The sequence below is a fragment of the Phodopus roborovskii genome, unplaced genomic scaffold (genome assembly GCF_943737965.1).
Source record: "Phodopus roborovskii unplaced genomic scaffold, PHOROB, whole genome shotgun sequence".
In the NCBI taxonomy this organism is placed as follows: domain Eukaryota; kingdom Metazoa; phylum Chordata; class Mammalia; order Rodentia; family Cricetidae; genus Phodopus; species Phodopus roborovskii.
The window spans coordinates 8812416-8837250 of NW_026126433.1; the positions used below are offsets into that span (position 1 = coordinate 8812416).

Below are 24835 nucleotides of genomic sequence, written 5' to 3' on the forward strand. Positions count from 1 at the left end.
TGGTTGCTTCATGGGGATATGGTCTCAGCATGTTCTATCTTTTCCGGATCCAAAAATTATAGTTTGGAAACTGTAAGAACTTTGGTGAGTAAAGAGAAGCCCGGGTCTCCTCCGTGAATAGTTTTGGGGAGGTGAGATATAAGGACACAGTGTTGCTGACTGAGAAAGTACTGAAACAGCCTGACCTGCAACCCTGGGAGAGTAGCTCCCAGCTTTGCTCTGGGGGATCCGAAGATGCTTCACCCCACAGCCACCTTTGTGGCTCCTCTCCAGAGGGTCTGTAGCCTCAGCAGGGCTGGAGAAAGTTTCCTAGGGTAAGAAGCACAAGGCTCCATCCCTCAAGGCATTTGCTGCCATCTGTGGGGACAGCTCACTGACACAGAATTTCATGTAGTCTTTTGATTTTTGACAAGGGAGCAGTTAGGAGCTCCAGGTAACACCCTTCAACAGAACTCACCTGAAGAGCAAAAATAGCAAATGACAGATTATGCCTGGGAATGGACTGTGGGAAAGGCTGGGTTTGTGAAATGAAAGTCGGAGGAAGTTTCCACCTTCTAGCACACAGGCTGATTTACGGAGAACCCACCCTACCCTCTCTCTCTAGGCTCCTCACGTTTAGCCTTACTCAGGAGAGCAATCTAACTCATCATTTGCAATCAGGGCCTCTGAGTTCTGTTTGTGTTTGCTTTTACTTTTCGCTTTGCTACTCGTCCGGGTGCTTGCCTTGGCATCTGACATCTGTTGGTAATAGAAGCCTTTGTCCTCAGCTGGCCCACCCCAGTCCTCCTGGCTCTCGCCCTCTGTGGCGTAGGAGAACCCCTCCTCCACGGAAAAGGGGTCATCGACGTCGTAGCGCTGGTATGTGCTTTGGTGCAGGGCCTGCTCTCGGGCACTGATTTCCAGGGTGCTGTTCCAGATGCCATACCCAAAATAAATGAGCATACCTGTTGGGAGGGGAGAGCACAAAGGAATAAGCTGTTGCCGTAGGACCCCTGGGGGCTACTGGGGAGATCACACTTGACTATAGGCAATTGAAAAAGAATTAAATGCCCTTTGAAATTTGGGATTTCTAAGAGAGAGAGAGAGAGAGAGAGAGAGAGAGAGAGAGAGAGAGAGAGAAAGAGAGAGAAAGTTTCAGCCCCAGAAACTACCTAAAAAGCTCCCTTGCAGTGGCCTAGCTAATAACCAAAGCTCTAGGGAGGTGGAATCAGGCAGATTAAGCAGAGTTCTGCATCTCACTGGCCAGCTACCCCAGCTAAACTGGTGAGTTCCTGGTCCCAGTGAAAGACTCTGTCTCAAATCTCAGGAGCATGACTTCTAAGGAAAGACCCAGAGGCTGACCTCTGGCTTCTATGTGCATGGGTACAAGCTCACACCTCCCACCAACAAGCACAGCCTCCATGTCCCCCTGCACAGAATTGGCAGCTCTCAGGGTGTGAAGGGGCATGTGTCTAATCCTAGCACTTGGGGGTGCTGAAGGAGGAGGATGGGAGTTCAAGGCCAGAATGGTAAGACCCTATCTCAGTACATGAAAACAAATCAACAGCAAACCTAGAATAAGCTTAGGAGAGCTTGCTTAAGGCAGCCTGTGTTTACAGCTTCAGGTTCTGACAACACTGTCCTGGCACTCCTGGGGTCAGGTTTTAGCTGAAGGTGAGAGCTAGCTGCCTGCTTAGGTAGCACCGGCCTTTCAGTCACCTCAACCTTCATCTTCCCAGTGGGCACCCATCATTATTCTCACAGAGCTAATGCAGGAATTTGCATCTTCTGTCCTGGTTAGAGAAACAGGCTCTTGGATTTGAGTGCTCAGTCACCAGGGAGTGGCTCCATTTGAAAGATGAGGGTTGTGATCTTGTTGGAGGAAGTGTGTCCCTGGAGGTAGGCTTTGATGTTTCAAAAGCCCAAGCCAGGTCCAGTAACTTGTTCTTCATGCTGTCTATGGGTCAAGATTGCTATTCATGGGCTGTAGCTGATGGACTGGCTGGATGGTCAGGGGTTTGGAAAAGAGCATGGTGGGAAAATTGGTGAGAAAGACCTCTGGGGAAAAAGTATGTGGAGAGTTCTCCGGAAACAGGCAAAGGATGTGAAGATACTTGTGTCCATATAAATGCTCATCAAAAGATGACTTCAGTAGATAAAATGACCCATCCTGTGGACAGTCAGTTGCTTTCCCCAGCCATCCCTGTCATTGCCCAGTGGCCCATGAACAGAGTGACCATGGTGGCAGAGATGGGGGTTAGACATGGGCTCAACAGCATGGACTTCCACCCACCAAGGCTGACCTGGCTACAGCTGCTTCTGAGTGCCAGATGTGCCAACAGCAGAAACCAACATTGAGCCCCAGATACGGCACCATTCCCCAGGGTGACAAGCCAGTGATGTGGTGGCAGGTTGAGTACACTGAATCACTTCTTCTGTGGAAAGGACAACACTTTGGCCTTACTGGAATAGATGCTTATTCTGGTGATGGATTTGCCTTCAACCTTCTCAGAACATTTTATTGTCCCCAGACTCCATGTAAGGCTCTGACTCTCAGCAACACATATAATATTCCAATTTATCTTGCTGGTCCACACTCACCAGTGTAACAAACTATTCCTGACCCTTAAGCTCTTTTTTTCTTTTCTTTTTCTTTTTTTCTGCGTGGACTCCCAGATTGCCTAGTGGTAAATGCCATTGTTATGGCCCTTATGACATTTGTCCTGATATTGTCTGCACTGGGTGGTTCTAGTTTATAGTCTTGCCCAAAACCTGGCCCTTAATGTTTGTTAAATGAATGAACCAGAGCTCCCAATGAGCATAAGTCCAGTGTATCATCTCTGTGTTGACTTCATTCCAAACAAAGGAAACTTACCTCCCTGGCAAAACACAGCCTTTATATGACTAATGTTCCTTTTCTGTATTTTTGAATAGCACATTACCCTCCTTTTTCAACTTGAAAAGCCCTTAAAATTCAGGGTCTGGAAAGGCAAGAATTATAGTGTCACCAGTCACAGGCACTATTATAAGAATGTGAAATCTGGGTGGAAACCCAGTCCCCATCATTCTTACCGAGGTAGCGTTGGGCCTATGATTTACCCTTGCAGCCTCCTATTCTGTAAACTGTGAGAAGCTGGGCTTGCTCTGTGGCAAGAGTTACACAAGCACGAAGACCCAACTTGGCATCTTAGCACTCACATTAAAAAAACATAAATTGCTGATGTGGCCACGCAAGTGCCTGTACCCATGCAGAGCTGGGGGGGGCGGTTGGGGTGGGGCAGGAGGATTGTTCGCTTGGGTTTTCTGCTCACAAGCCTGCCTTGGAGTTCAATCAGAGACCCTCACCCATGGGAACAAGGCGGAGAGTGATATAGGTGAGGACACCAGATGTCTTCCTTTGGTTCCTAAATGCCCTTGCAGAGGTGTGAACACTCAAATACCCATGTGTGCATCACACACACACACGCACACACACACACACACGTCAAACAAAACCAAGCTCCACCCCTGAGAGTCAGAGTGATTACTGGGCAACTTGGTGGTAAGATGAAGCCATGGTTTGGCCACTGAGGTCAGACCCTCCTTGTCAGTGGCATTAGCCCCTTTGTCTCCACTGACCCTGGGCCATCTGCTCAGCTCTTTGCTCAGGAGGCAAGCCTGACCAGCTTTCCTCCTCTGGCTCTTGAATCTGAAGTGTGTCTCTTTAAGCTTGGATTTCTTCCTCTTTGTCTCAATTGACTTTCTCCCTGTTCCTTCCAGCCCCCCTCCTCTCAGAGAAGTCAGCTTTGCAGGAACCAAAGTAAGCAGAGATTTATAGTCCTAATTGGTAATAAACCCCGGAGTTAATCATTTGCAGATGTAGCCATTTGGGCTCAAATAGAGGCCTGATCTTTTTCATCAGTGGTGGAGGGTGGGGATGGGGGATGGTGGTGGTGGGGTGTGGTGATGATTGGGGGTCTTTACTCTTTATTTTGTGTGTGTGTGTATGTGTGTGTGTGTGTGTAGGTGGTCACATGGGACAGTTATTATTTTTGTGCGGAACCAGACCCCCCATTCAGACTTCTCAAAGGGCCAGTGTGCATGCTTGGAGAATGCCTGGGAACAGAGAAGGATTGCAGGTGACCAGGTAGATGGGTAGCACACTTCTTTTGCTTAATTTTTCATCATCCAGGCAGGGGATAAATTTTGCCTTTTACTCCTATTACATTAGCCCTTTTTAAAAGATCCCTCCTCTGACCTTTTTATGGATGGTTCTATTTCCCTGCTATCATTTTGCTGTGGTATACCTTCCTTTCTCCCAGAGTAGATATGTGAGTGTCGGGGAGGTTCCTGTTTTGGGACTTGGTGAAATTGCTCTCACACCACTGATAATTGAGCCAGAGAAAACTACAAGTTACAAACATATCTAATGACTTCATTTACAGGAAAAGCCAAGGCTAGGGAACATCAGGTGTCACGCTTGGATCTGAAAGGGGCAGGGCCAGCCTGGTACGAGAGGAAAGTCTTTTGCACATCCAGTCTTCCACACTTCTCTCCCCAGTTGATGTATAGAGACACTGATGGCAGTAAATATTCAGTAAGAGTTATGTATGTGTGCTCCTTGGGAGTGCCAGGCCTGGAAGGAGCACGTGTGTGTGCCGGCCGGGCCTTTGTAACACACGCCTGCCACAGATGTGTTAGTGGGCCCTTTCACGTTTGCTGTGGCCCCTGCAGTGTCATTGCCTTGTTATTGTCTCCAAAATACATTGTGTTGGACTGGCTGGCGGTGTATCCAGGCCGTCTGCTTGGACAGAACGACCCTCTAGCATCTTACATTCTGCCTGCCTTCCCCTGCTCCCCTGGCCTTTAGTGAATTTGGGAAGACTGCTGAGAAGCAGAGAAGGGGGGAGAAGGGAAAACTGGAGAGGACAAAACAACAGAGGGAACAAGTGAAGAGGGGGAGGGAGGGAGAGAGAGAGGGAGAGAGAGAGAGAAGCATGAACTACCATCTGTCGCATAAACAGGGCTTTGTGTGGAGGAGTAAACAGCAGGGCTGAAGGTCTGCTATGTGGAAGCAGGGCTTTGTGTTCCTGCTTCTCTTTTCAGCTGGCTTGGGGAAGGATGCCTAAGGTAGTTTCTGCAACCTCAGGAATTCTGGGAATCCTGAGTCATCCCAACTACCCTGTACACAGCACTGTGTGCCCCAGTTCTCTGGTCATGGTCAGCTATGCAGTATAGGTACTGGTGTGTGTGTGTGTGTGTGTGAGAGAGAGAGAGAGAGAGAGAGAGAGAGAGACAGAGACACAGAGAGAAAGAGTCAGAGAGACAGATACACACACAGAGAGAGAGAGACAGAGAGAGAAAGAAGGAGTCAGAGAGACAGATAGGAGACAGAGACAGACAGACTGACAGATACACAGAGAGAAAGAGAGAAAGAGAGAGGGGCGGGGAGAGACTGTGGACTTATTTCCTGGTTAGGGACTGGAGATCTGGGTAAATTAGTAGTGCTTGACAAACGTGAAGACCTAAGTCTGGATCCTTTGTACCCATGTAAAAGCCAAGGCAGTGGTCTGTGCCTGTGTTCCCAGTGCTAGAGAGATGGACCTGGGTGAATCCCTGCGTTTGATGGCTAGCCACATCAGTCAAGCTGGTGAGCTCTAGGTTCAGTGAGAAAGTCTGTATCAAATTAAAAATAATAATAAAAAAAAAAACAAGAGTAATTAAGGAAGATGCAGGATGTCAATCTCTGGCCTCCACATACACTCCTCACCTGTACACACAGACACACAGACACGGACAGACTCACAGACACACATTCTCCACGCTCTGGCTCAGGGGATATGCCTTTTCATTCTGCTCCCATTTACCAGGAGAGATTCTGGGGCATGAGGATGAGGTAGCTATTATTGGGAGGCAGTTTGGTATTCTTGAACATTATTATTTTACTATTATTATTAGTGGTATTTGGTGTTGAACCTAGGACTTAGAATATACCAGGCAAGTACTGTACCACTGAGCCACATCCTCAGAAATTTTGAGCCGTTTGTTCTGAAGTATTCCAAGAATATACAGAAGCGCAAAGAGTAATGCTGTGTTCATCCAGCCTTGTGCCACCCTGCCTTTCCCCAGATTCCATTGGAGCAAATACCTCCTACCCTAGGTAGTTCGTATTTCAGTATTCATCATTAGAACAGTAATATTTCTAAAACAGTAACTGATATATGCCAGTTATTAAAAGTTCTCATATTACTGTACACATGGAGCAAAATTCTCCACCATATTAGACCACTCACTTATTCTAATGGTGCTATCCTTGTTCTATGTAGTTTGGGGGCATTTTTACTTAGGACTGTCTCCAGACTGGTATTATATTCTTTTGTAAAAATTTGGAGATGGCAAAGATTTTTCCTTTGAGGGTGGGTTTGGTTATTGGCACACGAAAGAAGTAGAACCGACCTTAAAACTGAAGTAGGAGTACAAAATGAGAAAATCTTTGCTGACTGTACATCAGACAAGGGATTAGTATTAGGATATATAAAGAACTACAAAAGCATATACCCAAACCACTAAATAATTCACTCAACAAATGTACTGAATGTTTTCAAAAGAAGAAACACAAATAACCAGGAATCACTTTAAAAAGTGTTCAATATCCTTGTCTAGCATGGAAACACAAATTAACCATACTTTGAAGTTTCCATTTCATCCCAGACAGAATGGCCATCATCAGGGAAATAGTGGACAATAAACGCTGGTGAGGATGTGGGGAAATGCAAATGTGTACAGCCATTATGGAAGTCAGTATGGAGGTTCCTCAAAAACTGAAGATAGAATTATTATGTGACCCAGCTACACCATTCCCAGGTACATACCTGAATAACTCCGAGTAAATATATCATAGGAAATGGACCATCAAGAGAAGTCCACCAAGAAATAAATGAATAAAGAAAATGTGGTACACATACATATTTTATGAGATTGTTTTAAAAAAATCCAGTAAGAAACTGGATGCAACTGGAAATTATTGCATTAAACGAGTAAGCCAGCCCAGAATGATAATGATAATGCATTTTTTCTCATATGTGTGTATATATGGAATTAGGTTACTAGTTGTTTTCTTTGAATATTTGATTCTGATGCTTCTTATGCACTTTGACTTGTTGACTTTCAATGGCATGAATTATATCTATCTATCATCAGTTACCTAATTTCGGGTGTGACAAGAACAGAAGGAGGCAGTGCTCGTGTGGTCACAGAGTCCTGGAGACTCTGCTGTCAAGCTGGAGATGTCTTCTGAGTTAGTGGGTCCTGGTGGGGTGTCTGGGGTGGACAGGCCAGGGAGTAGTCAGTGGTAAGCACATGGGTCTATTGACGTTTCTGCTACAGGTGCAAGGTGAACAATATGACACGACAAAGTAATGGCCATGTGTCCCTTGACAGATCAGTGGGTGGGGGTGGGGGGAATATGGATGGGAAGCTTTGACTTCTTTCCCAGTGCAAGTTCCCTGGTGGAGAATGTACCTGGGGGAGATTCAGACAAGATGAAGACTCATGTCTACAGCAAATGAATAGGATTTCTTTATTACTAAGAATTTTGTGAGATGGCTCAGCAGTTAAGAGCACTGACTGCTCCTCCAAAGGACCTGGGTTCAATTCCCAGCACCCCACATGGTGCCTCACAACCATCTGTAAGTCCAGTCTTAGAGGATCTGACATCCTGCTTTGCAGACACTGCATGTACAGGGTTCATGTCATATAGGCAGGCAAGACATCTGTACACATAAAAGATAGATATTTAAGAAAAAAAATCCTGAGCATCAGTAAAAAAAAAAAAAAAAAAAAAAAAAAAAAAAAAAGACATTTTGTGATCTTAAAGTTCTTCATAAATATGGTCAGATAGCAGCCTAGAGAAGTTAAGAACCACAAAGCCACTGAAACAGCCCTGAAGCTTACTGCTCTGGTCGGAAAGTGAGGGCTGTTCCTGTCCCACCTAGGAGTCTCCAGGCAAGAGACTCTGTTGAACTTGCCTCTGGATGCTACAGAGCCTAACTAAACACTGATCAATTTATGTGGATCCACCAGGGGCAAGGCAAGCACATGCTCCCAATCTCCAAGTGAAAGGCCTGATTAAGGTACTGGGGAGATAGCCCTATATTCTACGGGGTGTGGGGGTGTGGGGGTTAGGGGAGGGAGACTTGGAACTCTCCTGGAATTCAACCCTAAAAAGAAAGTGATGAACAGTGATAGCAGATTGCCAACGTGCAGGCACAAACTTGCCTTGAATTCTAGGCCTCTGATCTCTAGAGTCCCAAGGGAGCTCCTTGTCCTCTGCATGAGCTCAGTGCAGGGGCTGGAGTGGTGGGTTACCTGACCTCAGCTGGGTGGAGCAGCCTGCTCCTGGGGTGCACTTTCCAGCAGGAAGCCCTGCCCGCAGCAGATAGCTGAGGTACTCAGCTATGCCCAAAGGGCTTTTTATTTTGACTACTCTGGGATCAGCTTTCCAAAACAGACATTTGCCAATTCAGGAATGGAGACTGGATGGTAATGAGAAGGTGTCCACCCCACCCACCACAATCCCCACCAAGTCCTAACTCTTCCAATTGTTTTTTTACATACCACCACAAACCCTGCCGATTGTAATAACAGTGAGGTTTGTTTGATGTAGTGTGCCAGGAAGAGCAGGCTTGAAGGGTGGGGCTCTATCCCTGTGAAGTCAGATGACTGTGCTCAAGGTCTCATCTGTAAGGCAGAGTTGGGGACCCTTCGAGGTGTGATGGTTGCCACAGTGAGAGAGAAATCTGATATTATGAACTGGTAGTCACACATCACACAGAGATTCGCTCACCAAAGACGTGTGAAAGAATATTCCCTGCAGCCTGCTTTATCAGGACAAAATGCAAACAACCTACGTGGTGTCTGCATGGTAGTGACACTGTGGAAAGCTAGTCCACAATCACAGTTTGACAGCTACACGAGTGGGTGGATATCACACCAGCGCTGACCAGCAGGGGACAAATGCTCAGGGTTGGTGGCTTGCAGTTCCAGATGCACCACCCATGCTGACTCCAGGGCCTTCTACCTCTCCCACGGTTCTTTCTCCTTCCATTTTTTTCTTTTGACTGATTCTGGTGGCAAAGCCCCTTGATTTCCTCACCCCTTCTTGCCTATGCCTTCCTGTGTCCAGAGCAGTACCGGCTGCATGTAGGCACAGGGCCCCGTGACAAACTTCCTCTCTACATTCTCTCCTTTTGGACATCACACAGCTACCGTTGCCATCCCTGCCTGTGAGGCCTTCAAGACTTGGTTCTCACTCTCCTGAGCATGACTGATGTGGAAACTGCAGGTGGTTTTCTCCTCTGCCAATCAGATCGATTGATGGAACATGCTGTCAAGCATTTGGGTATCTTAGCAACCTTTCCTTCCACATTCCCCCCTCACAATGGCAGCCTCCTATTACTTTCTCATAGTACTTTAAACGGCAGCTCAGGCAAAGACCAGAAAGGCAGATGTTTTCTCTTTATAATATTGACATTTTTGGGGACTGGGGACGAGGCTCACTTGGTAGAGTGCTTGCCTAATGTTCACAAAGGTCCCCCCCCCCCCGTTTGGTTCCTGCCACTGAATAAACCAAGTGTGGTGGTTCATCATGCTCGTAACCCCAGCACTGAGAAGGTGGGTCAAGTAGGGTCAGGAGTTCAAGGTTATTCTGGCACTACATGGAGAATTTGAGGCCAGTCTTGGATATCAGAAACCTCACCCCAACAAACAAACACGACAAACAAATGGAAAGAAGAAAAGAGTATCTATCTATCTATCTATCTATCTATCTATCTATCTATCTATCTATCCATCCATCCATCCATCCATCCATCCATCCATCCATCCATCCATCCATCCTGGCATAAAACACATGAAGCCCATTGTATAAATCCCAAGTCCTGTTCATTCTCTGAATCTTAAAACAAAATTTCATTTTCCTCAGAGAGACTTGACAAATTATGAACACTTACCTGGTTGTTCTTGTGGTAAAGGTACCAGTGAGCTAGGCTACCTGATAGTTCTTCTCCAACCCTATTTTTTGAAACAGGGTTTCTCTGTGTAACAGCCCTGGGTGTCCTGGAACTCACTCTGTAGACCAGGCTGGCCTGGAACTCACAGGGGTCCTCCTGCTTCTGCCTCCTGAGTGCTGGGATTGAAGGCAGGAGCCGCCACCAGCTGCCTTTTTTAATCCTTCCTCTCCCCCATCAATTGTTAATATGAGCCCTCTGGAGACAGGTCTGAAAGAGACCCTGGACTTCCACAGTTCCTGAGGCGGTGTCTGACACCCGGGAGATGCTCTCACCAGCTTACATCCACTGAGAGGAAAAGGCACTGAAGATGGCTTTGGGCTCACTTTGTTGGGATTGATGGACATTTATTGTTTGTGTCATTCCTCTTGTCTAAAGGGAGGGAGTGTGCACAGGGAAATCTGGTTGAGGCTTGGGCTTCATTTCACTCTGTGAGTTATGCTCTTTTGAAGGTCAAAGCCCAGCAAAACACTGTTACAATAACCCTCTGATTAAGATTCACTTAGGGAAGGCTGGATAAAAGAATGTGTCCTAGAATGTTATCTCACCATGACTCAGCTTTAACCATGGAGGTTTTGTTGAGAAAGCAGTTGATTTCATAAGAAACTTCATTTAGAAATATTTCTACTGTTCTTCCTAGGACAGTTACTCTGTGCATAAGCCAAAAGGTGTCTGGAAGCCTCAGAAATTCAGAGGAGGGATATTTATGGTAATTGTGTAAGATCATAAATATTTTTATAAGTCAATTTGCGGCTGTGGGATGGATATACTTCTTTGTTTTTGAAAGAACAAATTTTACAATTAAATTAACTTCCCTGGTCGATCATGTCTTCTCTCTAGAACAGGAGCTCTCATATTTGAGCATGAATTAGAATCTCCTGGAGGCCTTGTTAAGTCCCAAATTGCATCCTCACTAGTCCACTGTAACATTAGCACTGCTGGTTTGAGATGACACTTTGAGACATATTGATTTAGAAGGTTATAGGCATTAAAAACCTGGCTGCATGTTAAAAATACCTTGGCAGAGCTCTAAAATAATACTCTATGCTTGACCGCCCAAATCAATTGAATCATAACATTATGTGGGGGAAGTCTGTGTTTAGAATGTTCCAGAAGTAACATGGAGTGTTCTGATCTGTAGCCAGAGTTGGCAATCTTTGTTCTGGATGAAACTTAGTAAACTAACTGCCTTCAAAAGTCATGGTAGGAAATCGGCTGGCAGCCGGTGCCTGGAAGAATTAGCAATTACATATGTGGCTGTTGGGCTGTGACTCTGGGTGAGCACAGATGCCAGCCAGCCCACTCTGCAGTGCCATCCTGCTAGGTCAGTGAGAAACAGCTTCTTGAGGGAGTCTGCAGCCTGTGCTATCAGCAAGATTGCAAAAGGCTCCCAGGGAGTTTTCCGCTGCCCACTAACAAGTGGGGCAGCCCGAGTTGGGGATGGTTCACACTGTGCTCTGCTGTGTGAGAGCCAGCCTGTCACAAACTGGTGGACAATGAGTCACTTCAGAGCTTTAAAAGGAAAACAAGAGATAAGGATTTATTACTTTGTCCATAATTTTCTCATTTGTGTCCCCAGCAGCCATCAGGATGACTAAATGGTCCAAGCTCAATGCGGTTAGGTGAAGTTTTTAAACTTGTAAGTCAAGGCTGGGACAGGGCTCCCATTTGAACTGGCATTGTTAGATGCCAGAGGGGAGAGACCTTCTTGGTGCCACAAGAACCACAGATAATAATAATAGAGTTGGCTATAAGTTCGTGAATCTCTGTGCAAAAAAACCCAAAAGAATAACAACAACAACAAAAAAAACATGGGGTGTCTTGCTTAGAAATTATTAAGCTTTCAAAACAGCCCCACAGACTGTTGGCCCAGGCCTTGGGTCCTGCGCAGAGATAATATGCCCAGGAATGTGGCCCCACTGTCAGGTTTTAGCCCACCAAACATTCATTTTCAGAGATCAGTGATGTGATAAGAACCCCAGGACTGAATTGTGGCTACACTGGAGTTAGGGATCCATTCTCCCACTAACTTCAGGATTATCTGACTTTTTGGATCTTTAGTTCATTCCTTCATAGAATCAAGAGGGACAGAGGCAGTGATAGGCCACATGTTTAACATGGTGGCTGTGATGGGGGTCTCTAATTTAAGAAGCTCTAGGGAGCAACCCAAGATCTTGCTAAGCAAGAACTCTGCCACCAAGTTATGTTCCTGGCCCCGATAAGGCCTCTGCACCCACGCTTCTGGAGTCCTGGCTTTGGCTCTGTTAGATTTTGGCTCACTGGTTTCCTCCCTCCATCTCATTAACCCTTTCCTTCAGGATCCACACACCTTATTTCCTCCAAGTGCTTTCTGGCCTCTCACTTTTTTCTCCGCTGAAAGAGTACTTCACAATCATTGAAGAAACATTTCTTGAGCATGTCTCACAGGCACTTTGTTCTAGGCATTCACTGGACACCTACATCCCTTGGCCTTAAGTAGTGGACAGGCTACTAATCAATGTGTGTGTCAGTCACCTGAGCCTGACAAATTGATCTATGACTGACCTCTTGCTTGAGGCGGGAAATGCTCTACAGAGCTCCCAAGGCCACCAAGGACTTAGGAACAGTGACAAATGAACTTTAAAATTTGCTTAGATGTCCTTCTCATGTTATAATGATCCATCCCCAGGTGCCTCATAAACACTGGCAAAGGTCAGAAATGATCAATATGGAACAAAGGTACAATACTAATTGACCACAAAGTCATTTAGAATTCTTGAAAAAGCTTGGGGCTTCTTAAAGTCAGTGAAAGAGAGTTTTGAGCACAGCGTGGGTTTATACCAGGAGATGAGACTGATGGAGGCTCTCATGGAGAAGGCACAATGGGCACCTTCCATTGGCCTTTCATAGGGTAACATGAGGACCTCGGGAAAATCTTGAATATTTACAAAAGCCAGAATGAACTGAGATATGTAAAATGGTGTCATGATAAAATTATGTCAGAAAAATAATTCACACTTGGCTCAGGCTTTATTTATTTAAAAAATTAGACTATGATTGACCTTTTAGTTTAATTTGGCCAAATTAAGATCAATGGATTTTTAAAAAAATAATTTACCACAATTTTTAGTGTCTAAGCGGATTTTAGCCAACCTCACCAGACGTCTTAGCATATTTCCTTCTGGTACTTTTATGTCTTTAAAAGATGGGTATTCATTTTAATTGAACCCTTTCTGGCACTAATTATTCTCACCCAAGAAGAACTTTCAGTAATTTGGCATTTCATGAAGTAATGGATTGATTAGCATCATCCTTCTAGGACAATGACCAAGAGCATATGTTAGGAAGAACAGGGGTAACTGGCTTCATTGACCAATGAAGAAAGCATGGATTTATAGAACCAGCCCAGTTTCTCTAAGAATGTTGGTGTCTTGTCCAGTTAGGGCATAATGTTGGGATAAGCCTTAAATGTTGGGATAAGACCTTAAAAGGGGGATGCCCAAGTCTCCAGAGGACATTGCTTACCCACAAAGCACCAGACGGCAAACCGGATCCATGTGATGGTGGAGAGCTTTAGCATGAGATAGATATTCACCAGCATGGCAAAGGCAGGCACAAAGGGGAGGCAGGGGGCCATGTACGGCAGCTTTTTGGGGTTCTCGGGCTGCTGCAGGATTACGAACACCAGCGCAGTGATCAGCAGCACCATCAGAACAACCAGAAGGATGGCCCACCAGCTCTGGCCTGAGATGTAGTCGGAGCCGAAGATGATGAAGGAGCAGAAGACGAACATGAGGATGAAGAGCAGGAGCACGCATATGGTCACTGTGTGTCCTGTTGCTGCTGTGGGTCGGTCCATTTTGCCTGGAAGGCCCAGCCGGATTCTCATCGTGTAGTAACGGGGTCCAATCAGCTTCTTCAGCTTGATGAGATAGATGTTTTCTGATTCATCCGCTTCTATGCCGGTGGTCATGTCCACAGTGCCGTAGTTGGGGTGGCTGACGTTGTAGGTAGACTTATCTGACTTCCCTATAAGCATCTCGTTGTCTCCCAAGGATGGCAGGTTCTTGGCCCCGCAGGTGTTGGTGGCAGAGCTGGAAAACTCTTCCCCTTCACTCACAGGAGAGCAAGTCTCCTTCTCACAGTCAGCCAGGATGCCTTCCTTCTTCTTGGTGTGCTCCTCAGACAGGAACTTGACAAAACCATCGATGTCACTCTCGGGCTGGTATCGAAGGAGCAAGACGCAGACAGAGACCAAGGTGTAGGCGAGGAGTGTACCAATGGACATCATTTCTATCAGGTCCCTTAGGCTGACCAACAGTGACAGGAGAGAGGCCAGGAACCCTGACACGATGCAAGCTACCACCGGGGTCTCTGTGTAGGAGCTCACATGGGCCAGGAACCTGGAGGGAAGGGGCAAGCAGAGGCTAGGAGTCACGCTCCCCATGGTGACTGGTTCTAGCATACCAGCATGTTAGAACTGCAATATCAACAGCTTGCTTGGGATAGCTCCTCCTGGCCCTGCCGTTCCCATTAACCTGTCTGCTACACTATCCCCAAAGTCTGGCTCATGGGATATCATTTGAGAATTCACATTAATTCCCTTATTTGAAACCTTAAACAACAACAACAACAAACCAAAAAACCCAAGGGGTCCCTTTCATTATGTGACAGGAAGGGTTGATTGAATCCAGGAGGTCTGCCAGACATCCACGTGGAAACCCATGGAAGCTGGGAAAACCTGCCAATCTGCAGCATTACCAGTGCTTGCTGGGAAGGAATATCCTTACAAGCTCTACTACATCAGAACTTTGGAGGTGATGTCAGCCAACTATACTTTAAAAGACACCCTAAGTTTTCAAACGTGAGACACGCTGCCCTACAATGGAAGTACAGGGATTGAGTTGGTAAACAGCATGCCAGTTAAGAAGATTATAGACACAGGTTCAAGTCCAACTGAAGACGAGAAAGCCAAGCAGGGTGGTTACAATATGGGCCCTTCTGCAGCAGGTCCTGTGAGCTTTAAAGAGGCTCCTCTCCCCTCCACTCTCCACTCCTGGCCCAGTCGCCTCCATTCCCCATTATTTCTCTCCTAAGAACCACACAGAGCTGTCAAGTGTGCCAGGGCCCATAGCATCTTTCCTCTAAGTGTGTGTGTGTGTTTTTTTTTTTTTTTTGTGGCAGGAAAAGCTTATAGATGTGTGAAGTTATAAGTTGTCACACCATCACCATCTTGGTCCTTGTCTTGATCTACCCAGCACCCCAAAGCAGCTGCTAGAGGAAATGGAACAGAAAGTCACAGCTAACGGCAGAAATAAAGCCCCTGAGCCCATTCTCTTGACACCTCTGAGAGCTGCTTGACCTCCCACAATAGGCACTGGGAATCAAGTAAAAGGGTGCATCCCATTTTGTCAGTGGGAGACAGACCACTTCATGGCTACCAACAGGCTGGAACTTCAAACGTACTGCTGTGTAAAGTTCGAGGATCAGGGCTGGAGAAATGACTCAGAGGTGAAGAGCACAGCTATTCTTCCAGAGGACCTGGGTTCAGTTCCAAGCACCACATGGCAGCTCACAACCATCAGTAACTCGGGTTGCCCAGGATCTGATGCTCTGTTCTGACCTTTGGAAGCACTAGACACACATGTGGTACATAGAAACAAACTGGCAAAACAATCTCACACAATCAAAAAGGGAAGTCTGAGTTTCAGAACCAGAGAGTCCTGGTTTCAAGTTCTGGCCCACCAGCAAAAAGGTTTGGGTCAAGACTCATCCCAAACAGTGTCTGATCAACAAGTGGACACAGTGCACAGAGAACCCAGCAGCACCGGATGTCTGCAACTGTCTCACAAATGACAGTTACTGTAACAATTACCATGGCATCATTAGAGGATTTTATCTCCTCTCTGACTGTTGAAGGTTTTCAGCTTCATGGGAGCTTTGGAGAAAGGAGCCAGGTCTCACTATGAGGCAGCCTAAGATGCCCCTGGGTTCCTCCTTCTGGAAGTACCCTCTGCCCCCACAAGGGAAGTGCTTGTCAGAGGAGGAAGAAGAGCTCCCATCCCTCAGCTCTGTACCTAGAGTCAACTGAGAGTCTGTTTCAGAGTTGGAGCTCTTTAAACCTAGACTTTTGGAGAGACGGTCCTCACACAGACTCCCCGTGCCTGCAGTCAGTCCTCCTGGATAGCAACAGCACATTCCCTGGAGACTCTTACCTGAAAAGCAGCCCATCACCAGCCATGGCATAAATGACCCTGGGCATGGGGAACAGGGAGCCCAGCAGGCTGACTGTCAGTCCTGCCACCGACCCGATGGCCACTACAAACTTTGCAGCATAGAAGCCATGGGCCACAAACATCTCCATGAGAGGGGACTCCGTGTCGATGGCATAATATGGCACCATCAGAGTTAAGATCATGCTCACCTGTTAAGACAAAAGAAGACAGGCTGGAGACAGACAGCACGGGTGGGTGACCCTGACGTGGAGACGGAGACTTTTGTGGTGCTTTGCAGCCATTAACTAGCATGTGGCTTTTATTTGGGCCAGTTGGTCTCCATGTTTTCTCCCCACTTTTGCTCTTTCAGTGGTTGGGATCAAATAATCTCCCAAATGTCTCCGTGGCCTTTTCGAGTCTGAGGATAAACCCACAGATGTTTCAAGCCTCACAGTGAAGGACCACCCTGAGACATCCCCAGATGGAAGGAGTCGTGACCAGGGCCTCAAGGGCCCTTCCCCTAAGGATAAGGCTCTTGCTTCTTCTCCTGCTTTTTTTTCATAAAGCATTTTTGTGTTTGTAAATGTGTGTGCCCATGTGTGCACATATGTGTATGTGTGTGTTTATGCACATCTGTGTGCATGCATGTGTGTGGGCATGTGTGTGTGTGTAAGTGTATAGGCTGAAGCACATCTTAGGGCAGCTCAGTTCTCTTCTGTCTGTGGATTGTGGGGATCCATCACAGATTGTCTGCCTGGTAGGAGCAGCATCTTTATCCACTGGGCTATGTCACCAGGATAAGCTTTTACTTCTTTTATTTCTTCAGGACCCTACTGGCTCTGATCTGTCCTCCTCACTTGAAGCCTCAGAGGTCAAAACACTGAAAGTGTTTGAGACTCCCACAGACAATGAGCTGATGGGGTCACCATAGGAACTCATATTTCATTTCTTCTTTCTGGCTTAGTGCTGAGGGTCATGTAGGCCAACAGAGAACTGTGGCCTCAGGATGGATCTAATTGTGCTCCGTGAAGCCACTCTGTCTTCTTAAGCAGGGTACACTTGTCTGGGGATTCCTGTAGGGATCCTTTTCTCCTTTCTATGTCAAAGATCTGCTGTAAAATTGATTTATTTGACATTGGACCTAAACAATGGAGGCAGCAGGCACACATGGCTTTTCTTGGCATGTAAAAAAACAACCCTGATACCAAGAAGGGAATTGAAGCTGAAATGGAGAGGGTAGGTCATATCAGACCACTCCCTTACCTGATCCTCAGGAACCAAGGTCTCCCAGGGAAGCCATGTGTCACCAGGAATATGCCATGGCAGCACAGCACTGTTTACTGACCGGCACAAGACCCAGTGGTCCCAGAGGCATGACTAAGGCCTGTGTAGTCTGGAAGATAGTGGCCCTCAGGGATGTATCACTTGTCACATTGCCTTTGAGGAGGCAGTAGAATGGCTGGAGGCTTGTGATTGATTTTCATAGCAAATCTCAGAGTCTTCTGACCACACAGATGAGTATGGATTAAGCTACCAGCTTGGTAGAGGCTCAAGAGGACTGTGCAATCTATAAAGTGATGTTTAAGAAAGGAACCGTGATGGTCAGCTTCACTGTGTGTGCAAGGATCTGCTTCCACAGCGGGGGTGGTGGTGGTGGTGGTGGCGGTGATGAAAGTGTGGGAGGAGACAGACAGAGCAGAGGACTTGTTGCTCCTGCCCTGCCATCTCCCCCACATGCAGGACAATCAGGATCTGGATAATATGAAGCTACTTGAGTGTGTGTTTAGAGAGGGAGGTGACAACTGGCCCATTCATAAAATATCTAGGTGGGCAACTGAATTTCCATCAATAGATGATCTTGTTTTGCGTCTTGCCTCGTCATTTGGTCTGGATTCCTTAGGTAATGGCTAAAGATGAGTTCTTGGGGTAAAGGGCTGGCTAGTCCAATAAGCTGTACCCCATCCCAAGTCTTTCCTAATTGCCATGACTTTTAGCTCATTAGACATGTTTTCTCAGATTAGCATATCAGAATGTTTGGTGGGGGACATCCACCCTGGATGCTGTCTTTTTCCTGAGTGTGATGACCCAGATAGATTTTCATTGTTCATGTCCTGGTGGCTGGCCAGATGGTTCTAGGAACTAAGATGTTGGGTAAAGAAAGCTAACAATTTCTGTGAGAGAAATTCTGCTATGGGAACCAAGAATGACACATTAGAAGTGTGTGTGTAAGTGTGCATGTCGAGGAGACCAGGCTAGAGGCTTCACTCTGGGGGAAACTCTGAGGGTAACTTTGAGCTGGTGTTAGGAAACTGAGCTGAAAAGAACTGTATTTCTCTCCAGATTTCAGGGCAAGAGTATTTCCCAAGGACTGAGTGTTCTCCTGCCCCCTCTGTGGGAGCCTTGCCTCTCCATTGCCGGGAAGCTCCCAGAAGACAGAAGAGCATTGAGGGCTGTACAGAGGCCACCCGTTACTGCCAGCCTATGACCTGACTGCTTGGATGACAGCCCACTCCTTGCACACTGTCCCTAGGCACAGGGAAGTGAAGGGATGGAGACTTGAAAGGCACAGGCTAAGGCAAGGACTTGTGGCTTTTCTTTCCCTACATTTTGAGGTCCTGAGTGTCTTCTTGTCATAGATAGGTAGAGCTACAGGGGACACAAGGAAACACCATGCAAGCATCAACAAGGAGTGAGGAGAAGTCTATGTCCAGAGAGAGGAGGTGTCATAGTCCTACAGCCACATTTGTTTCTGTTGCTGTGAATGTGTATGTATGTATGTGTGAGTGGGAATGTGATTGTGTACAAATTGTGTAGAGGCCAAAGATAACCTTACATATTCCAATATTTCTCAGGTACTGGTTACCTATTTTTTGTTGTTGTTGTTGTTGTTAGGGCCTCTCACAGGCTTAGAACATGCTAAGCAGTTGAAGCTGAATGCCAGTGAGCCCCAGGGATCTGTCTGTCTGCTTTCTCAGTGCTGCAATTACCAGCTCATATAACCACGCCTGCCTTTTGCTTTTCGTGTGAGTATTCAGGATTGGTCTCATGTCCTTGTGCTTGTACTACAATACTGAACCTTCAGAGTCCCAGAGTCATCCACCATTTAAAATAAAATATAAAGGGTCATGAAGAACATTTGGTACTTACAGTCACATATGCTGTCAGACAGATGACCAGGGATGCAGTGATAGCATACGGGATGGATGTATTGGGGTTCTTGGCCTCCTCCCCAGTGGTGGCAATAATGTCAAAGCCAATGAAAGCATAGAAACAAGTAGCTGCTCCTTGCAGCACCTGTGAAGATGATGACATATGTCAGGCTCTGAAGATGAGGGCAGGACCATGGCTTAAATGTGGTACCCAGAACTGCCCAGTGCTCTGTAGATACACTCCTAAATGGCACAGGGGAACTGTGGAAAACCCAAATTCTCATCTACTATACTTTGCTGTATGACTTAGGCATTTCCTCATGTGTTAAATACAGAGGAGAATTTTATGACCAAATAAAAATTGGGTTAGTGAACATATTTTAATTCTTTTTGGAAAAATAATCAGTATGTAGGCTGTCTTTTTTTTTTTTTTTTTTTTTTTTTTTTGTGGTGGAGACATTGGGCCTAGGGCCTCATGAATGCTAGTGAAGCTCTCTACCACTGAGCTACCCCTTCAGTTGTGTTATTACCTGTATATTTTGTATTTTATATTTTATTTTCACCTATCAGTACTCAACCACAATGTAAATTCTCTTGCAAACAAATATGAGTACAAAGAACCTCAAAAACAAGCTGTGAGAAGGTGTGATCCTGAGAGCTGCTTTCCCCCTTGCCCTCTCCAGATCCCATCTGGCCAGTGGCATTTATGGTTGGGATACCTGTAACACTTGAAAACCTATGTGTGGTGAGCCTATGTACATGCTTGCCCAGATGATTCAGAATGGGCTTACCCTGCCAACAACTCTGCAGAGAAGCATCATACCACATGGAGGGCTCTTACTTGCTTATCACTAATATGAGTGCCTTGCTACTCAGTGTGCGGGGTCCCTAAAAGCTATACCCCTTCCCCTGGGCTTTGATGATATTTTGCAGGCATTAGGATGAGGTAGGCTTCCTGTATTGTTTTGAGAAGCTTCAGATGCTAGAAAATGACTAGACCCCTTTATCTAATTTACTGCCAGGGTGACAAGACAAAATGACAATGTTAATAGCATTTTCAACCACCCTCATGCCCTACCTCTATTAGCAGCCTGTCCACAGTGACAGTGGAATGTGTTAATAGGTTCCAACAAATGGATTCAGACAAGGAGACTATGGAAAATAATAGCTTTTCTTTGGAGGCCTTCAGAATTCCTTGCAAATTCTTACTATGGACTATTTTCCTGGGAGCTGTTTGTGCTGGTAAAATATCTTATTTGGTTAAAGAAAAACCATAAGATAGCATCAAGAACAAATAACATAAAGGGCACACACATCCAACAACGTCCAGGGACTGAGGAATTGCAGATGGAGGCAGGGGTTCAACTGGGGGCCAGAGTCACTTGATATAGGGGAAAATGTTTGTTGTTCTTAAGCTCTTCAAGACCAAAGAAGCATTTGACCCAGAACCTTTAAGTGAGTAAACCATTCCTTAAGCTATTTTCTTTGGAAGGAGGTGGCTGGAAGAGGTCTGTGAGGGCCCTGTTGAAGAGGACTGGTTGTTCATTAACCCTTTCATGACACTTGTGCATTGTGTCTAAACCAATGTGATGGTGTCCTTAAGGCATCCTACCTTATCTCCTCATTGCCTTCTACCTAAAGCATAGCACATCCCAAGTTACTGGAACTCTGTTAGTTCCCTATTTGGCAGCGGGGCTCAGGAGTTCCCCAAGCAGCATATACAGTCATGCAGCTGCCAAGCAAGAAGACATTTTTGCTGACATTTGTTAGATACGAGTGGGGATCCATTTACTACTGTGGTAGATGATCGAGTCATGAGAAGGTGTCGGGCTTTTGCAGTATGTGATTTAAATTCACAGTGGCCTTGCTGCATAAGAAAAATGATTGAAACTAAAGTTGGGAAGGAGCAAGGCCAGGTTGTTCACTAGAGAGCACATGTACGATGCAGAAATCCAAGGCCAGGCAGAGAACAGGAGGGAGAATCAACAGCTCATGTTGTCTATCGTGATCAGACAATACTTTGTTGTCACAGCACGGGGATGCACACTTGTTTCTAATAGATATGCAATTACAATCCAAATTCCCAGCCTACTCAAGCTACTAGGTGAGGTCAGTGGTCAGAGGTTTAAACAAAGCTGGGTGGTCTCAAGGGATTTAAACCAGGGGATGGTCGAGTAAATATAGACTTCAGGGTTACCTAAGACTGGAATTCAGTTTCAACTGGATTGCTTACTAGCACTGTCATCTTGAATAAAACGTCAGCTATTTCAGTGTAAAAGTGGAGAGCATTGATGTTCCTGGAGCTCCTATGAAGAATAAATTAAACATGCATTTGAAAGAACTAGTTACAAAGAGAATGTTAAATGTTAGGAAGGTCATTATTCCTTTCCTTCTTTACACCTAAATCTGGACCTTCTTTTCTTTCTATAAAAGCAAGTGATAACCCAAGGTGCATAAACTGGGGCCCCAAAGCTGATCTGATGACTTCTTGAAGCAGTGACATCTTGACTGGGAAAGGTGTAGAATCCCTGAGCCGGAAGAAGACGTCCCAAAGAGAATGAAGACCCCAGAACAGAGCACTAGAGGGAAGAAAAGGCCAAAAGATGTGTCCACTTTCTTCCCAGCGTGGAAAGTGTGAGTGATTGCAGAGGCCCCTCACTCCAGTCCTTACAGCGGGCCAAGCTACTGTGTGTGTGATGCACATTCAGTCTGAGCGAAGACATGAACTTGTTATTTCTTAATGTTTCTTTCAGCTCCAGTGTTCCAGTTCAGGGGCTGGAGAGACGGCTCTGCAGTTTAGAGAAGCAATTGTGCTTCCATAGGGTGCAGGTTTGAATCCCAGCACCCACATGGTGGCTAACAGCCATCTGTAAGTCCAATTCCAGGAGATTTGCTCCCACTTCTGGCCTCTGCAGGTACTGCAGGCACATGGTGCACAGACACACATGGATACAAAACACCCATCCATGTAAAAATAAAATCCCAATATTCTAATTCTTCATGAAAGTTTAAAGAAAATGTTAAAGATCAGTTACCTTATTGTTATTGTAATTTTATGTACATATGTGTGGGTATGTGTGCCTGCATGCATTGGCTCAGTATTGATGCCAAGAGTCTTTCTCTGTCGTGCCCCACCATATCTGCTATCTGTCAGTAGAGCCAGCCATCTTGCTCTGGGATCCCCTGTCTCTGCTGTCCAATACCTGGGATTACTATTGGGTCACCATGCCTACCTGGTTGGCATTTATGTGAGTTATGGGCATTCAAACTTTGGTCTTCCCGCGTGTTGCCTATGCAGCAAGAGACTTACCAGGGCATTCTCTCTAGCCCTCATCATCATTATTATTTTTAAGAATTCTTAGAAGGGAGAGGTCAGCACAGTATACATAAGGTATAAAAAGAGAGGAAAGGGCCTGGGAACCACATAGCCCTGGTCAGGAACATCAGCCCCTGTCCTGACTAACTAAGTAAAGTGAGATCAAGGGTGTCACCAGTCCCTCAGAGTCCTGTGTTTTCCAAGTGTATGGTGGGGCTAACACACCACCTGCTTTAGAGTTTGGCTGTAAGAGCAGGACAGTGTTGATGGAGCAGCATCTAACATGGCAGGCAGGCGTTACTCTCACAGCACTATACAAAGGCAGTTGAGAAGGCAGCCTTTTCTGCAAGCATTTGGTTCAAGTTTGTCTCCTCCCTTGATAATGAGAAGCGCTGAGGACACAGAAGTTAACTGTGTCCAGCATCTTCCCGTAAGTCCTTGACCCAGCCATCTCTCCCAGTGTTGAGAAAATCGTGAGAAAGCTTTCATGAGTTACAATAAGAATGCAGTTGGGGTCTGGGAGGCATTCTTTGTTTCCACTCTAATAATTTGTTGTTTCTCCTCTGTGATAGGAAAAGAACAATTTGTATCATAAGAAAACTTGGGATCCAACAGTGCTTCTTTGTCCCCCTTTCTGGTTTCTACCAGTTTCAGTAATTATTCTTTTTGGAGAGGAGGGATGCGCTTTGTGGTTCTGTGGAATTCCTGTAGATTAGTAGAAGACTCACAATTTTGGCTGAAGTGACTTGCTTATTTCTCTGCACCAAGTAGCGTGGCACAGCTTGGAATAAACAAAAGTTATTTTGAGTGTTCTCCAAGAGTGATTTCTGATCCCTGGACATTTTGGAGGAAAACCAGTCTACCAAAAGCAAATTGAGCAGGGTCCTGCACTTATGTTCTAAGCAGCACAGGCGGCCCTGGCTCTCAGGGACTCTGGACAGTCACTAACTTGTGAAATGAGAGGACAGGATCTGGTAACTTCTGAGATGCTGCCATCTGCAAAATTTCTGACTTATGCTCTATTGTAAAAAAAAAAAAAGTCTGGATTTATTTTCCAATAAGTCCACAAAATAAATATTTTCCATTTACACTGTAGGAAAAACTCAGGTGGGACTTAGAGCTACCCTTAATGTAAAGAAATTTCCACCCTGACTTACATTTTTACTGGCACCAGGTCCTGGGGATGGAAACTGAAGATGTCCTTTCTGCTGAGCTTGCCCTCCTGTCCCTCAGACTATACTAGATAGACTGTGTGCCTCTCAGATGGTACTTAAAACTGTCACTCCACTGCTTTCAGACCACAGGACTCTCTTTCTAGGGTTAGATGTTGGAGTCTGATTATAAATGATCTCCCCTGTAATTTTACACTGAGGCAAAAAAGCTCTTTCCCATTCATCCACTCTTCCTGGCTTCCTTTACTAATTTGTTTATTTCTGTGCATGACTTCTGCTCTTAGCAGAATCCAGCTGTTTCTTTGCAGTCTTTAGAACCAATACTCCTGGCTTTGGACTCTGATTCTGCCACTGGCACCGTGCCAGGGAGCCACTGGCCATCTCTAAGTGTGGATGCCTTTATCCTTCAGTCCCAATTTGGAATATTTTCTGCCCAAGGTTATTGTGATGATGGGATGAGATAGAGCATTTAGCATGGAGATAGGCATGTTGAGATAGATGAGATGTGGTATTCTTCTAAACATTCCCAACTAAAAGATGCTTTCCTGAAAATGCATCTTAGACTGTTCCCAGCATGGAAGGCACCTCAGCCTCTGGGAATGAACTCACCCCTGACCAGCCGTGGGGCAAGAACTGGCCCTCAGCCCAGTATTTGCCATTGACGAAGAAGAAGCCTGCGATCATGATGAACACCCACACTGCCAGGTTCAGTACATTGAGGACGTTGTTGAAGCCCACAGAATTCTTCACTCCCAGAGCCACAATGATGGTCACGATGACAGCAATCACCAGAGCAAGAAGGTCTGGGTATGATTCCTCTCCTTTCCCTACAGGAGGAACACATGGTTAGTGTTGTTCAGAGAGTAGAAAGGGCCCGAGTACTACGTCCATCATTGCATCTGCATTGCTATGCTCCTAGCGGTTAGTCTGTCAGAAAGAGCAGTGAAGGCTCTGTCTGTCTGTCTGACTCTCTGTGTGT

At 45.9% G+C, this 24835-nt stretch overlaps 1 protein-coding gene across 1 annotated transcript in view; it reads right to left on the bottom strand.

Moving 5' to 3' along the window:
* Nucleotides 1–599: 599 nt before the first annotated feature.
* Slc7a14 (solute carrier family 7 member 14) overlaps nucleotides 600–24835 on the bottom strand; it is a 45199-nt gene continuing 20963 nt past the window's right edge. The window contains exons 3-7 of the mRNA XM_051185878.1: nucleotides 24466–24683; nucleotides 19367–19513; nucleotides 16220–16428; nucleotides 13530–14407; nucleotides 600–944 (exon numbers count right to left, since the gene is read on the bottom strand). Coding sequence (XP_051041835.1) covers nucleotides 622–944; nucleotides 13530–14407; nucleotides 16220–16428; nucleotides 19367–19513; nucleotides 24466–24683 — 1775 coding nt within the window. The 3' untranslated portion in view covers nucleotides 600–621. The remainder of the gene's footprint in view (nucleotides 945–13529; nucleotides 14408–16219; nucleotides 16429–19366; nucleotides 19514–24465; nucleotides 24684–24835) is intronic.